Genomic DNA, 15,911 nt, shown 5'->3' with positions numbered 1-15,911 from the left:
GCTGAGACCTCAGCCACTCGGACCTGTTAGATGAGGGAGAAGGCAGTACAGACCAAGGCCTGTGCGGCCTCAAACTCCTACCCGCTGGAGGCCACAGGGACTTTGAAATCCCTTCACTTTCTGTCTTCTTCCTCCCCCTACACAAGGCTGAAGTACAGCACCTTCAGCCTCAGGGAAGCAGTATCTCTTTTCTTGTCCCGGTCCAACACTTACACGTGTGCTCCATCTGCCTATCTCCCAAGCCAGAAACCCTGCTGTCTTTAACTCGAGTATTCACTTTTTTCACTTATTTACCTATGGATCTGATGTGGCTGCTTGGAAGGTATCAGGAGTTCCCTCCCCACAGTGTCCAGTTGGTTCTTTTGAGGCCGCTTTCAAATATCTCTTCTATCTGTATGCCCAGCAGAAAGCCCCTCTTCAATGCCACTTTTCAAAATTCATCATCTCTAACTTGACTTATCACCATTCTTCACCAGCTGATCTTCTGGCCCTTCCTCGTTGCAACTCCATAGCTTATGGGGACAAACCCCTGATTAAAGGATCCTTTAGTGACTCTCTTGTCCAGATTGTAGCTAAACTCTTCAAGATCTGGTCTCTGGCCACCCACCTCTCTTGCATCTCCTCTCAAAAGTACCCTTCATCTAAACGTTCAAAAATTTCCCCTTGTTGCATAATATTTCATGCCTTTTGTTCTTTACTTATACTCTCAAGTCTAATTTATTTAAGCAACCATTCTTTTTTTTCTTTTTTTCTAATAAATTTATTTATTTATTTATTTTTGGCTGAGCTGGGTCTTCGTTGCTGCACGGGGGCTTTCTCTAGTTGCGGCGAGCGGGAGCTACTCTTCATTGTGGTGTGCAGGCTTCTCATTGCGGTGGCTTCTCTTGCTGCAGAGCACGGGCTCAGTAGTTGTGGCACACGGGCTTAGGCGATCGGCATGTGGGATCTTCCCGGCCCAGGGCTCAAACCCATGTCCTCTACACTGGCAGGCGGATTCGTAACCACTGAGCCACCGGGGAAGCCCCCACTGAGAGACTTTTATTGTATTTCTGTGCATTCTTATCTGTATCTTCCTACGGGTCCACAGAGCTGTCTAAGGGAGCTGCTGCTGTCTCTTTTTTTTTTTTTTTTAACATCTCTTTTGGAGTATAATTGCTTTACAATGGTGTGTTAGTTTCTGCTTTATAACAAAGTGAATCAGCCATACATATACATATATCCCCATATCTCCTCCCTCTTGCGTCTCCCTCCCTCCCACCCTCCCTATCCCACCTCTCCAGGCAGTCACAAAGCACCGAGCTGATCTCCCTGTGCTATGCGGCTGCTTCCCACTAGCTATCTATTTTACATTTGGTAGTGTGTATATGTCCATGCCACTCTCTCACTTCTTCCCAGCTTACCCTTCCCCCTCCTCATATCCTCAAGTCCATTCTCTAGTAGGTCTGTGTCCTTATTCCTGTCTTGTCCCTAGGTTCTTCATGACCATTTTTTGTTTGTTTTTTAGATTCCATATATATGTGTTAGCATACGGTATTTGTTTTTCTCTTTCTGACTTACTTCACTCTGTATGCCAGGCTCTAGGTCCATCCACCTCACTACAAATAACTCGATTTTGTTTCTCTTTATGGCTGAGTGATACTCCATTGTATATATGTGCCCCATCTTCTTTATCCATTCGTCTTAGTCATCTCTGTGTCTCATGCTCCCTGGCACAACACGGGGCACAGAGTAGACTCCCCAAAGTGTTTGTCACCTGAACGGCCAGCTGGCCAGATGAAGGAAGGAATAAAATTAATAATAAATACACCCATTCCTTTGAGGATTAAGACTAAACTCTTTAACGCGATCCTCTTAATTCAGCCTGTGCCGGCCTCTGCAGCCTCAGCTCTTGGCCCTTTCCAAGTCCCACTCCCTCTCAGGGCTCCCATCTTCTCTCCCAGTTCCCGAACCTGCCCAGCCCTCCGTCGCCAGAGGACGGCGCGAGAGGCAGCCCTCCTACATCTATGCACACAAATCTCTTCCTCTGGAAACCTCCGCGAGGGCCCTCCGTTGCAGGGGACACTCCTCCTCTCTGCTCCCACGACTCCGCTCGCTTAAACCGGTGAGCACTCATCAGACTGATTAGAATTGCTCAGTTACCAGCACGATCGGTCCTCAGTATCCACGAGTTTGGCATTCACGGATTCAACCATCTGAGTGGTTGGTTAACTCCACGGGTGCCAAACACGCGCATATGGAGGGCCGACCGTACTCATTGTACGATGCCATTTCATACGAGGGACTTGAGCATCCAGTGGATTTTGGTACCTCCCGAGCTCCTGGAACCAATCCCCCACGGATACGACGGTCAACTGTATAACAGTATAGAGAAATTTCTAACTATATTTTTCTTAGATGCAGAATTAATCCCTCTCCTTTCAGAGGAGAATTGTTTGTATTGAATGAATCCTTTGATGAGAAGTTTAGGGGTGGGAAGATTGAGGCCCCGGAAGGCTGCACGAATAACAATACTATACAGTAGGGCTTTTTTAGGGAGACTGAATTCAATGAGGGTTTTGTTTTGACAAATCAGTGTGTATGTCTGTCTGTGTCTGTATGTGTTTTGAGTGAATGAATGCATGACTTCCTGGCTATAAAAGGAGCTGTTACTGTCTGTTAAATAAATGTTCCCTACATCTGAGGTGGACGGGGTGGGGGGGAGCGATTTTTCAAAGTTTCCCACATTCTTTCCTTTGGCCTTCACCTCACTGCAGCCAGAGTTCCTCTCCCCTGACAGTGGACACCGTGAACAGGGGGTGGGAAGCCGGGGAGGGCTGGGAGTTGGACCTCATTAAATTAAATCAATGATCATCAATACAGATGGCAGATGACACTGTATTGCTGTGCATTGCTCTAAGTACTCTCTAGCTCACTGAATCTTCGCCACAACCCTGTACTATCATCTCCACGTCACACAGGAAGAAACTGAAGTTCAGAAAGTGACATGTTTTGCAGGGTCACACAACCAGCGAGTGGCAGAGCCAGGATTCTAACCTAGGAGCCTGATTCTAAAGCCCAAACCCTTAGTCACTGCCCTGCCACAGCAGGTTCTGTACTCACTGCGTTGGAACGGCCTGTCAGAAGAAACCATTTCTTCAGGGTCTCTGGTACTCCCTAAAACTTCCACAAGAGGGAGACATCTCGCCATCAGTTCTTCGCTGCTGATGAACGGCAGATTTAATTTGCAGTTTCGAAAGCAGCCCAAGAATCGACTGGTTACCTGTATAGAATCTGAACAGGTTTCCTGACAAAATGGAACATTAGGTACCCTAAATGGGATCAAATTAGCCCAAATTAATTAGGAAGTTCACAGTCCCAACCAGGCAGCCCATATTATCCCTCTGCCAATCACTCTCCTAGACTGGAACCCAGTTTGCCATGGTGGCAAGGGCTGTGCGAGCCTTAGATCTTTAAACACTGGGCCCCCCTTCCCTTCTCCAAGTTCTCCCCATTGTCCAGGAGACTGGGAGCCTCAAAAATAGGTTTCAGTGGTTCTAAAGGCTGGAGAAAATCAAGAATAAAGTTGTCCTTGACCACTCTCACTACCAGCCCTGCAGGGCCCCACTCATAATGACTCTTTGGCCACAGTATATCCAAGCTGTCTCTGTGCTCTATCCTAAGACAGACATTGGGAATAAGAGCGTGGTGGATGTGGTGTTAGGCCCCCAGGTTCCCCTTCAGGTATGAAGGACTCACTCCTCCAGCTGCTGGGGTGCTGCTGGAACATGGCCCTCAAGGATGAGGCACTATAGGAGGCTCCACCTAGGACAGCCACCTCGCCCAAGGCTATACCCACTTTCTGGGGCAGCCCTCATCCTATGACTGATCTGTTTTGGAGAGAAAAAAAGGTCCAATCCCCTTGCCTCAGCTTGGAACAATCCCGAAGGGTCATCTCAGCTTCAGAGTTCACTGTAGGGTCAGCTGCGGCCTCTGTAGGGAATGCATCAAAGCTAGCCCTCTCTCTCTGCCCAGTCCTACTTTCTTCCTTTCTGCCACAGGTGGTGATCCTGAGACCACTCCCTAATACACCTGCTGCAAGTTCATCTCCATCCTAGGGTCTGATTCTTGGGTAACTCAACCCGTAACAGTTGGTACCAGGGGTCTCTGAAAAAGCATATGCTGGGATGGGATTTGGGATCAGCTGGATCACTCACCACCCAGCTGACAACGAGGACCCTATCACTGGTCAGGTGGAGCTTGGAGAGACCGTACTGAACTGGGATGGTCTACCGGTGGCAAGAAATGCATCAGGCTTTCGAGAAACATGAGGGAAGTAGTGACTATAAGGATAAGGGAATTGCTCAGTCTTAAAAAAGAATGAGGGCTTCCCTGGTGGCGCAGTGGTTTAGAATCTGCCTGCCAATGCAGGGGACACAGGTTCGATCCCTGGTCCGGGAAGATCCCACATGCCGCGGAGCAGCTAAGCCCGTGTGCCACAACTACTGAGCCCACATGCTGCAACTACTGAAGCCCGTGCGCCTAGAGCCCATGCTCCGCAACAAGAGAAGCCACCGCAACGAGAAGCCCGCGCACCGCAACAAAGAGCAGCCCCGGCTCGCCGCAACTAGAGAAAGCCCACATGCAGCAACAAAGACCCAATGCAGCCAAAAATAAATAAATTAAATAAATGTCTTCAGAAAATAAAAATAAATAAAAGGCTCAGAAGGTGGGCATTGAGAATGGATATATCAGGCTGGAAAACCCACTAAATAATTATGTTCCTTGGGGCAGCATGGAGGATACACAGTTTATGAAAGCAATAAGGAATGTGTGATGAGAAGGGCGCCAGCATCACTAAGAATCTCCGTCATGGCTCTCCTGTAGAGGCCAAGACCAATGGTAGGAAATGCCGCTACTGAGCTGCGCGCATGGATAGCAATGGAAATGATAGTACTTTCCCCCCAAAAAAGAGGCTAGGTGGCAGCATATAACCAACAGAAGCCCACTAGCATAGGCCCAATAGCAAGGGCTCCCACTTACCAAGGCTGACACAGCTGACAGTGCCTAAGCTGCTAGCAGCAAAAACAAGTGCCATCTTCCAGCATGCAGTGTCTCCTTTAATACAACGACCTTTATATGGAGCTGTGTGCCCAATAGATAGAACACATGAGTCTAGAAACAAGGGGAGAGGGAAACAGGAATGGCGTGTTTACCATCACTCCTGTGATCTGCTTGGGCAATTTGTATTTCCTGCCCCTACAACTCTAGGTCCTCATGTTTAGAGTTCCTGGCTCCCAAACAGAAAACGTGTCCAACAGGAGAAGGAGTATGGCTGCTGTATCGGAACTCTGGGCTCCTTGTGTGAAGGGACCATCAGGCAAGAAGAGGCATCGCCATGTGGACTACACAGTAAATCCTGATCACAAGAACAAGGGGAGGCAGGATGGGGGGAGTTCCCTGGTGGTCCAGTGGTTAGGACTCTGCGCTTTCACTGCCCAGGGTGCGGGTTCAATCCCTGGTCCGGAAGCTAAGATCCTACAAGCCGTGCAGCACAGCCATAAATCAATAAATATTAGGTTAGCCAAAAAGTTCATTTGGGTTTTTCATGTTACAAAAAACAGGAACAAACTTTTTTGCCAACCCAATAAATAAATAAAGGGAGGCAGGATGGCTGTTACACAAAGGAGACGTAAGGGAATGTGCTTGGCACCAGCTGGTCCACTTGGGAGCCTCTTGATACTTCCCTGCTCTGCTCTTTTTGACAGTAATGACAAGTGCAGCTGCTATGACTTGAGGAGAGCACGGATGCCACGGCTCAGACCCCTGAAAGGAAAAGTCTGGGTCGCATCATCAGGTGAGCCACTGAAATCAGCAGGAGTGCTAGCTGAGGAAATCTAAAAGGTCTAGAAGAGGAAAACGATAGGTAACAGTTGCTGTCCTGAGATCAGCTACTGGGATTTCCCCAAATGAAGCTGCCCCTCACCCTATTTCAGGACAACTCTGAAGGGTCATCTCAGCTTCAACACTCCCATAAAATCCACTGAGTCTTCTACGGAGACAGCATCACAGCTCCACTTGTGCCTCTGCTCAATCCCGCTACCTTCTCTTTCGTTCCACAGCTGTAGATTCCAAGAGTCGCTCCTAATAAATCTCTTGCTTTTTCTTTTTTTGGCTGTGCCCCTTAGTTCCCCGACCAGGTATCAAACCCGGGCCCACAGCAGTGAAAGCGCAGACTCTTAACCGCTGGACCACTAGGGAATTCCCAAACCTCTTGAATGTTAATCTCTTTCTCAGAATCTGATTTCCGGAGAACAATGTCATCCATGTCAGAGGAAGAGGGGCCTTTGATCAGTTATCCATAAGGATGAGGACGCCTGATATGCGGCAAGTGATGGTTCCATCAAAGGCAACAATATATGTGAAAACACTGTGAAAAGAGGACTGGGCAAATGAAAAAGGAGGGAGTGATCAAGAATGGTGTTATTGGAGCTTCCCTGATGGCGCAGTGGTTAAGAATCCGCCTGCCAATGCAGGGGACACAGGTTCAAGCCCTGGTCCGGGAAGACCCCACATGCCGCAGAGCAACTAAGCCCCTGCATCACAATTACTGAAGCCCGTGTGCCTAGAGCCTGTGCTCTGCAACAAGAGAAGCCGCTGCAATGAGAAGCCCGCGCACCGCAACGAAGAGGAGCCCCCACTCGCCGCAACTAGAGAAAGCCCGAGCACAGCAACAAAGACCCAATGCAGACAAAAAATAAATTAATTAACTAATTAATTTTTTAAAAAAGAATGGTGTTATTAAGGAGATGGGATATGAGTGAAGGATAAGACTGTCGACTGAAAGAAAAACGCACAATGTAAATTTGTGAGTTAAGACCTTACTTCGGAACTATAGCCCAGGAGACAGCCTCTAGGATAGCTCTGAGGAATTGCTCCAAAGAAGTAAGGCAGGAGCCAGGATATATAGGAGGTTTTTGCTGGGAAAAAACAAACATAGAGTTGAACATCAAAAGATTGCTGCTAATCACAAAGAACAGGCACCTCAAGTTAATTATTTTAGTTCTTTTCCACGTATGGGAAGAGACAAGAATCTTGGTTCATTGAAGTTCTTCTTTTTTTTTTTTTTGGCCATGGCATGCGGCACATGGGATCTTAGTTCCCTGACCAGGGATCAGGGCCGTGCCCCCTGCACGGGGAGTGCTGAGTCAACAAAATGGACCACCCTGAAGTTATTCTTTAAACATGCATCTAACTATAACAACTGCAGTGCTTGAGCCTTGTAGAACTGGAGTGATACGCAACATTTTTTGTTTATGAGACTTTGGAAGATAAGGTCTTGGAGAACAGATAGAATGTGGGCCCTGAGGGCCATCAGTGTCCTACATGAGGAAGGACAGAGACGCAGAGCGGTAGCAGTTGAGGAGAAATGGGGCTACTTGAAATCCCTTTCTTAATAACCATCTAAAGATATCCACCCTGTTGGGATGAGTCCCTTGATTCTCCCATCCATGTCTCCCCATTCTCTTGTTAATTGATATAATGTTTTTATTAGCATCTGTAAGACCCATGAAGGGAAGATAACAAATTCAATATGACTTCTTGGACTGGTGCTCCATTACGTAGCAGTAAAGTTACATGAGGTGTCAATGCAAAAGTGATGCCCATGCAAAAGGAGCCTGCTTAACCATAGCATGTACCATGTCCTGGGTAATGGGTATAGTCAGTGGGTGAATTATTCAGGTCATCATAAAGCCAGTTCCACGTGGCCTGCATATGAAGCAGATCAGCTGCTTTATCTGAGGTGTTCCACTTGACATTTATGAGGGTTGCTGAATAATTACCCTTATCAGGGTAAACAGACCTTTACAGTGGCTTTTATCCAATCCAACAGCCTGGCCATTGCCTCAGGAACAACCTGCTGTGTGTCTGGATCACATAACCATCTGTAATTGTTCCATAGTAAGCTATGGGTCCTGTATCAACCCAAACATGCTCTTCCATTCTGTAGCATTTAAAAGCAAAGATACTGCCACCAAATTAATCGTTCTCACAATCCATTTCAGTGAAGACTATTTAGGAAGTTGATGACACTAAATCTATAAAATGAAACAACTCCTTCACATTATATCCCCCGGTTTTAGTAGTTTCTTGGTTTTGTCTTCTCCCAACATGTACTACCTTCTTGGTGACCAGAGTCTTAGAGGTACCTGCTGTCGTCCCCACATAATTTTTTCCCTGTGCAGGTGGCTCTGAGGCTAGAAGCCGAAGCTCAGACCAATCAAGGTCCAAGCCAGCACTCTCTCTTACTTTCATTTTGGCTACTACAGATATCAATAACCAAGAGATTACATAGTTTGCTTTTTTCTTATCAGTTTCCATTTCCTCAAGTACCTAGTGAACCAATGCCCCAGGAATTGGATCTATCTCTAAATTCCACTGGTAAAATTTACCTCTTGTAATTGATTACAGCACATCTGCTGCTTCATACCATGGGTGCCTATGTGGCCACCCAGGAATCAAAGGTTCCTCGTCCTCTGCCCTTTCATCCTACCTCTTCCCAAACCACTTGTTTCCATGAGCTAGGGCCAAGCTAGCAAATCCTACTTCTGACACCAGTTCTGCGGGTGCTTTCTTTGACACCAACCAATTCTCCAACACCAACTAATTTTACAACAATTCAATGAAATTCTGATACTATCTACCTGCAGTTAGCATCAGATTCCACAAATTAAAGGGTTCAGTCCCACAAGATTGTCCCCACTCCAGAGGCCAGTCACAATGTTACCAGAAAACTGGGTTAACCTCTCAGTGGATGTCAAGCCAAAAGACACAGATGAGCCAGAGATTAGGAGAAGGAAGGGTTTATTACTTGTAGCAAGTAAGGTGAACACCAGGAATCTTTCCCAAAGCAGCATCTCCCTAAACAGCATGATTGGGGAAGTTTTAAGCAAAGGACTCATACATATTCACGAAGGGGCCTGAGCAGGGGAATTCTGCATAGAATTGAGGCAAAGGTCGATAGAGTCCCAGCTTTAGTTGACTGAAGTCAGGAAAGGTCAACATTATCATCCCTTAGGTTCCAGTGGCTCTGGTAATTGGGTGTTCACTCAGAGGAGGGGTTTAAATTCTGAAAAAAAACGGCTCAAAGGCTCAAGAAAGTGCTTCAGGCTAATCTTTACCATTGAAACAGAACTGGGAGTCTTTACAACTGATTTGTTGTCTCTTTGCTAATGGTTACTTCTCTTGCCTGATAACAGTCTTGTTTTTTCCCTTAAGATTTTTATTACTGAGACCTCTTGAAGGGCAGGCATTGTGCCAGGCTTAGGTCACAAAATGGCTTAGGCCTAAAACGGCTTCTCTTATGTCAAAAAGCTATATCTGATTCTTTTCCTCTGGGGACACCCTAACCTATCTGCTTACAAAATGTCCCAGGTTGCCACCTATACTTCTGACCAACCAGCTGTAAGTTCTAGGGTTCTATGACCCTCTACTCAGGTTTGATAATTTGCTTAGAACAGCTCACAGAACTCAGGAAAACACCTTACTTACATGTCCTGATTAATACAAAGGGTATAATTCAGGAATAGCCTGAAAGAGATGCATAGGGCAAGGCATGCATGGGGGAATGTCACAGAACTTCCATGCCCTCTGCAGGCATGCCCCCCTCCCAACACCTTGATAATGTTCACCAACCCAGAAGCTCTGCGAGAGTTTTTATAGAGCTCAGTCTCCAACCCCCTTCCCCAACCAGAAGACTGGGGGTGAGACTGAAACATCTCACTCTCTGATCAGTTCTTTCTGGTGACCAGCCCCATCCTGAGGCTATTTAGGGGTCCCACCTTAACTCACCTTATTAGCATAAATTCAGGTGTGATCGAAAGGGGCTAGTATAACTAACAAAAGACACTCTTATCCCTCAGGAAATCCAAAAGGTTTTAGGAGCTTAGTGCCAGAAACTGGAGATAAGACCAAATATATTTTCTATTATACCATAATTACCCTATCTGATATGATTCGGGGTGGGAGGGGCGGGGAGTCGCTTGAAAAAAATTCTCCAAGGCAAGAACTGACAGGACTTGGTAGATCTGTGGATCCTGGAGAAGTACTGAATTACACAGATTAGGTCTGAATTGCTATTCTGCCACTTACCTTTCCTATGCTTCAGTTTCCCCACCCGTAAAATGCAGGTAATAATAGTATCATACTTATTTCTTAGGGCTGTTGTTAGAATTGAGGATTAGTCATTATAAAGTGCCTGTTTCAGTGCCTGGGGCATCCTATAGAGCTCAGTAAATGATAGCGTTCCCCATCACGGTTACAGGAAGGTGGGAGACCCAAGTTCTAATCCATGTTCCTGTCTGTATAGTCATCACCCCTTCTTGGCCACTTCACCATTTTTGAGTCTGTTTCCTCATCCACATAATGAAGGTATGGGTGCCCCCGCATGAGCCCAGGGCCCCTTCCATCTGGAGAAGTCTGGGTCAAAAAGATATCAGTCAGGGTGACTCAGGGGTGTGGATGGCAGTGGCAGAACATAAGAAATTGAGGGTCGGAGGAGCCCTCTGGGCCGGAGAGGTGACAGTGTGAGAATCCCCGTTCCGCTGTGCTCCCGGCCACCAACACCCCCCATGCCCTCTCCACTTCCCCAGTTTAAAGCCCGGTGGGCCAGGCAGTTAGCTATTCCAGGAATTTGAGTGCAGGTTTGGAGAGAGGAGGGGCCTCTCACCAGCCACACGCGATCGGCTCCAGCAAGAGCTGGGCAGCTACAGCGGCCTCGCACAGCTGGCAGAGCCTGGGCGGAATCGCAGGCGGGATCCTGGGCGGGTCCCAGGCGCGCCCGGCCCACTCCGCCTGTACCTCCGCCTCGCGAGCCTTGCCCAGGCTGCCAGCCACCGCGATCAGCTGCGGCGGAACCGAGGAAGAGGAAGGGGCGGAGCTGCTTTTGGGCTTGTCGCCGAGCAGTCAGCCGACTGCAGCGGGGACTAATCGGTGTCCCCGGCACCGCCAGGGATCCTGAGAGCCGACCAGGGCCTACGCCATCCGGGGCCGGGTGCGCGAACCTGCCTGGTCTAGGAAGCCGGGCGATGCCCCGCCACGGAGTGTCTTCCGGCCAGGGCCGCCCCAGGTCGGGCCGGGAGCAGACCCTGGACAGGTCCTTGGGGGCCCCCAGCCTGAGGCTCCTGTGGATGGGCTTGGCGCTGGCGCTGGCCCTGTCCGACTCCCAGGTTCTCTGGGCCCCTGCCGGGGCCCACCCTCTTCCCGCCCAAGGCCTTCCCGCCAAGTTCATTCGCCTAGCGCCCCAGCTCCGGCAAGGCTTTAGCTGGTGGAACCTTACCTGCCCCGCCTGCAAAGGACTGTTCACCGCCATCGACATCAGTCTGCGGGTGAGCGCTTAAGGGGCTGCGGGAGGTGCAGGCCAGAAGGGAGGGCTGGCGGTGGCGGCTGGGGCTGAGGCCGGCGCTCCGGGGTCCCCAAGAGCATCGCTGATGGAGAGGCTGTCCTCCACAAGCCTTTACTGAATTTGCCCCCCTTTGGGGCCCCCCGCCGCTGCACACCACCACCGTCACTACCTCCGCTGTGACCTTCTGAAGTAAGAAAAGAGCGCGATTTACATGCTGGGCACCGTGCCAACCCTTTTACACAGGCTGAATCTAGCCTGAAAGGTGGTTTCATTACTGTGGTTATCTCCGCTTTACAAATGAATAGAAGCCCCGGAGCTGAAGTCACTTGTAGGAGGGGCCGGCTGCTGGGAAGTGGGCTGGACTCCCACCCTGGCGTGCCTGACTGAATCCCCTCCGCCTTACACCTGGCACCTCCGGCCCCGAGCACCGTGCCTGGGACCAGCTACTCACTCAAAGGGGACCTGAGTTAAGGAGTATCCAGAGGTGTGGGACTAGTTGGGGCTGGGCTGCCTTGACTGCCCCTGATGGGGGTATGAGGAGCGCTGGTTGGTGGGTGTGCTTCATGGGGCTCCTTGGGGCATCAGGGCCCTCTCCTCGTGTGTGTCCCCAAACCCTGGTCAGTCTGTCATTCCGCCCAGCCCAAATTCCAGAGCACTCAGCAGACAGTGCCCGAGAAAGCGACCTGCGCAAGCAAAGGCTTGAAATGCCACTGAGCTGAAAAGTAAGTATCGGCCTGGTGACGCCTGAGTCAGGGCAGTGTCTGTGAGAGGCAGGGGTGAACCGACATCTCTTCACCACGCGGTACTGAGTCCATTCTAGCCCCGGCGTGGATGTGGAGGCCCACGGGTCGTATCCAGGTGTTGGCCTGGTCCCTGTGCTCTGTTTCTGACTTCTCGCCACTGGTTCCTCCCACCACAGAATGAGGCCAGCGTGGCCCAGGTGGGCTCCATGGCCATCAAGATGTGCACGCTGCTGAAAATAGCGCCGCCGGCCGTGTGCCAGTCAGCCGTCCAGCTCTTTCAGGACGACGTGGTGGAGGTGTGGACGCGCTCGGTGCTGAGCCCGTCTGAGGCCTGTGGTCTGCTCCTGGGCTCCTCCTGTGGACACTGGGACATCTTCTCATCTTGGAACATCTCTTTGCCGGCTGTGCCAAAGCCATCGCCCCAGCCGCCCGAGCCCCCGGCCCCAGGCTCCCCTGTCAGCCGCGTCCTCTTCCTCACTGACCTGCACTGGGATCAAAGCTACCTGGAGGGCACAGACCCCAACTGTGAGAACCCCCTGTGCTGCCGCCAGGATTCTGGCCCGCCGCCTGCCTCCCGGCCAGGTGCTGGATACTGGGGCGAGTACAGCAAGTGTGACCTGCCCCTGCGGACCCTGGAGAGCCTGTTGAGTGGCCTGGGCCCCGCCGGCCCTTTTGATATGGTGTACTGGACGGGCGATATCCCTGCCCACAACATCTGGCAGCAGTCTCGTCAGGACCAGCTGCGGGCCCTGACCACCATCACAGACCTCGTGAAGAAGTTCTTGGGGCCAGTGCCTGTGTACCCTGCTGTGGGCAACCACGAGAGCACACCCGTCAATGGCTTCCCTCCCCCCTTCATAGAGGGCAACCAGTCTTCGCACTGGCTCTACGAGGCGATGGCCAAGGCCTGGGAGCCCTGGCTGCCTGCTGAAGCCCTTCGCACCCTCAGGTATTTGAGGCCCACGGAAACCCAGGAAGGGAGGAGAAAGAAGGATGAAAGTGAAGGGAGCAGGGAACCTAGCATTATGTGTGACTACTCTAGGCTGAGTCCTCAGCTCTCTTCACTGGCCTTCCAAATCGGACCCCACTCTCCACTTCCACCCTTATCTCCAGCCACCCTCCTTCACAGGGTGAAGGGCTAGCAGCGCACCTCCTCCGTGGTAGTCCGGTCTTCTCTAAAATGCCTTCCCCTCTCTAACCTCCCAGCTTTTCCCAACTTTCCCAGGCCTAGGTCCTCTTCCCTCTGGATGGCCTTTGCCTCTTCCAGCTCACTTCTATGTCTCCTCTGAACTCCTAGAGCCTTTAGTCCTCGGAGCCACTAGCTTCAGTCACACGGGCCCTATAATCAGTGCTGTCTGATCTTCAGCTAGAACGTGGGCTTGAGAGTAGGGATGATGTCCTAGGTGCCTCTGCCCTCACCCAGATTCCCTACACAGGACTGGGCGTGCAGGGCTAGGGTTATGAACGCATGCTGACCCGTGTTCACTTTGTTTCAGAATTGGGGGGTTCTATGCACTTTCCCCACGCCCCGGCCTCCGCCTCATCTCTCTCAATATGAATTTTTGTTCCCGTGAGAACTTCTGGCTCTTGATCAACTCCACAGATCCTGCAGGACAGCTCCAGTGGCTGGTGGGGGAGCTTCAGGCCGCTGAGGACCGAGGAGACAAAGTGAGCGAGAGTGGTGGAAACCCAGAGGGGCAGGTGCCGGTAGGGTGGGAGGAATAGCAGGCCCTTCACAAGTAGACTTCTCTCTGGATCTGGAGCACCTGTGAGCAGAGAAGCTTGATTTTCGGGCACTCCCAACAGTGTTCCTTGGGGTTTCAGCTCACGGTCACCCTTAGAAAGTCCTTTCATTTGCTCCCCCTCTCTCTGGCCAGGAGTGCCAGCCACTGTAGGAAAGATGAGTACCAACTAGCCTGGCCAGGGCTTCCTGGACCCCTCTTGCCCTCACAACCTTCCTTAACTCTCCCCACAGGTGCATATAATTGGCCACATTCCCCCAGGGCACTGCCTGAAGAGCTGGAGCTGGAATTATTACCGAATTGTGGAGAGGTAGGAGGGAGGTGTGTTGGGGGCGAGCGGGTGAAGTCTAAAGGTCAGACACTCCCTCAAGCATCTCACCATCCCTGCTGCCCCACTGGGGTGGGGACGCTACTTCCTTGAAAAGGATGGAGAAAGAAAGCATCCAGGTCTCCTCTTCCCCCTTGCTTGAAACTTCTGAATATGATCAGTGTCTTCTGGCCAGGTACGAGAACACCTTGGCTGGTCAGTTCTTTGGCCACACCCACGTGGATGAGTTTGAGATCTTCTATGATGAGGAGACCCTAAGCCGGCCGCTATCGGTTGCCTTCCTGGCGCCCAGTGCCACCACCTACATCAGCCTCAATCCTGGTGAGCGAGGTGAAAGCAAACTGTTGGGATAAAGGAGGTCTCGGGATAGAGGAAGCTGATGAGAGGGAGGAAGTTGTTGGGGTAGAGGAAGGAGGGTTGGACCCAAGGCCACCCAGGGGCGAGCTCTGCCTCCCCACTGGAGTTGCCTTTGTCCTTTCCCTCTCTGGTCAGCCCTCCCTCCTTGCAGGGTACCGTGTCTACCAAATAGATGGCAACTACTCCGGGAGCTCTCACCTGGTCCTGGACCACGAGACCTACATCCTGAACCTGACGCAGGCGAATGAGCCCGGAGCGACACCACACTGGCAGCTCCTCTATAGGGCTCGGGAAACCTATGGGCTGCCCAATGTGCTGCCCGCCGCCTGGCACGACCTGGTGTACCGCATGCGGAGTGACACGCAGCTTTTCCAGACCTTCTGGTTTCTCTACCATAAGGGCCACCCGCCCTCAGAGCCCTGTGGCACACCCTGCCGCCTCGCCACTCTGTGCGCCCAGCTGTCCGCCCGGTCAGACAGCCCTGCCCTGTGTCGTCACCTGATGCCGGACGCAAACCTCCCTCCTGTCCAGAGCCTGCGGCCAAGGCCACCATTATGCTAACACCCCTAGGGCCCAGAGGTGGGAAAGTGCTTGTCTTAAACAAGGAGCGAAAACCCCAGAAGGCCACTGCGGCGAGAAGAATGTCTGGTGGAAGAGCTTATCCCTGGGCCCAAGCACACCTCGGAAACAAGACCTCCTTTCCTGGATCTGGTTTAGCAAGATATGGGAGTGGGGCTGGCTGCTCTGAGGCCGCTATCCTTTCATGGCCGTGGAGCAGCGGTCTAAGTTTGCACTGCCCTGGGAAGACCAGACAGAAGCTGTCACCCCAGGCCTGTGCTGGCCAGCCAGGGACCCTGTACTGCTGCTGCTGCCTGGTTGCCAGGCTGTTAAAATAAAAACAAGAGACTCGGACTCCAGACCCTGCTGTGACTGTCCCAGTTTCTTGTTTTGAGGCAGGAAGGTCAAGGGGGCCCTGGAAACGAGCCTAACTGAGGGATCAGGGTATCAGGAGTGATGGTGTGGTACAGGCACAGGAAGGCACACAGCTCAGCAGGGCAGACTTTATTAGTGATATCAGTACAGCAGAGGTGCCCATGGAGCAAAGGGGAGGGGACCCATGCCGGGACCGGTCCCCTCCTTCTGCCCCTGCCGGACCCTGCGAAGATGGGTCCTGGCCTAGACCAGTTCCTCCCGCTCCAGTGGAAACGTGGCGGTGGAGAGCCTGGGGCTGGCCTCGCTTCTTGCTCCTCTTCTCATCCACCCAGTATTGTCACTTCCTTGCAGGATTAGATCTCCCTCCCAGCCCCTAGGCAGGGAACCCCAGCTACTGGGGAGGGGCAGCTCTGGTCTGGGGGGGGGGG

General features: G+C 51.4%; 1 protein-coding gene across 3 annotated transcripts; it reads left to right on the top strand.

The window, feature by feature from the left end:
* Positions 1-10,921: 10,921 nt before the first annotated feature.
* SMPD1 (sphingomyelin phosphodiesterase 1) lies at positions 10,922-15,467 on the top strand. Of its 3 annotated transcripts, none has more exons than XM_024757078.1 (6): positions 10,922-11,363; positions 12,300-13,072; positions 13,620-13,791; positions 14,099-14,175; positions 14,369-14,514; positions 14,702-15,467. In XM_024757078.1, the coding sequence occupies exons 1-6, from the start codon at positions 11,064-11,066 to the stop codon at positions 15,109-15,111; spliced, it is 1,878 nt and encodes a 625-aa protein (XP_024612846.1). In that variant the 5' UTR covers positions 10,922-11,063; the 3' UTR covers positions 15,112-15,467. The 3 variants fall into 3 exon arrangements, with proteins under 3 accessions (XP_024612846.1, XP_024612847.1, XP_024612848.1); XM_024757079.1 differs by having other exon boundaries at positions 14,686-14,924; XM_024757080.1 differs by lacking the exon at positions 10,922-11,363 and adding an exon at positions 11,990-12,102.
* Positions 15,468-15,911: the final 444 nt, after the last annotated feature.

The sequence above is a fragment of the Neophocaena asiaeorientalis genome, unplaced genomic scaffold (genome assembly GCF_003031525.2).
Source record: "Neophocaena asiaeorientalis asiaeorientalis breed wild unplaced genomic scaffold, Neophocaena_asiaeorientalis_V1.1 scaffold504, whole genome shotgun sequence".
NCBI classification, from domain to species: Eukaryota; Metazoa; Chordata; class Mammalia; order Artiodactyla; family Phocoenidae; genus Neophocaena; species Neophocaena asiaeorientalis.
This window is presented reverse-complemented; position numbering and strand designations above follow the sequence as displayed.

What these genes read in the sequence shown, in the direction of transcription:
- SMPD1 (XM_024757078.1), top strand. Translation starts at nt 11,064, where the DNA reads ATGCCCCGCCACGGAGTGTCTTCCGGCCAGGGCCGCCCCAGGTCGGGC. An exon ending in TATTACCGAATTGTGGAGAG is followed by an intron (nt 14,176 to 14,368) that starts GTAGGAGGGAGG and finishes TCTTCTGGCCAG; the next exon opens with GTACGAGAACACCTTGGCTG. An exon ending in CTACATCAGCCTCAATCCTG is followed by an intron (nt 14,515 to 14,701) that starts GTGAGCGAGGTG and finishes CCCTCCTTGCAG; the next exon opens with GGTACCGTGTCTACCAAATA.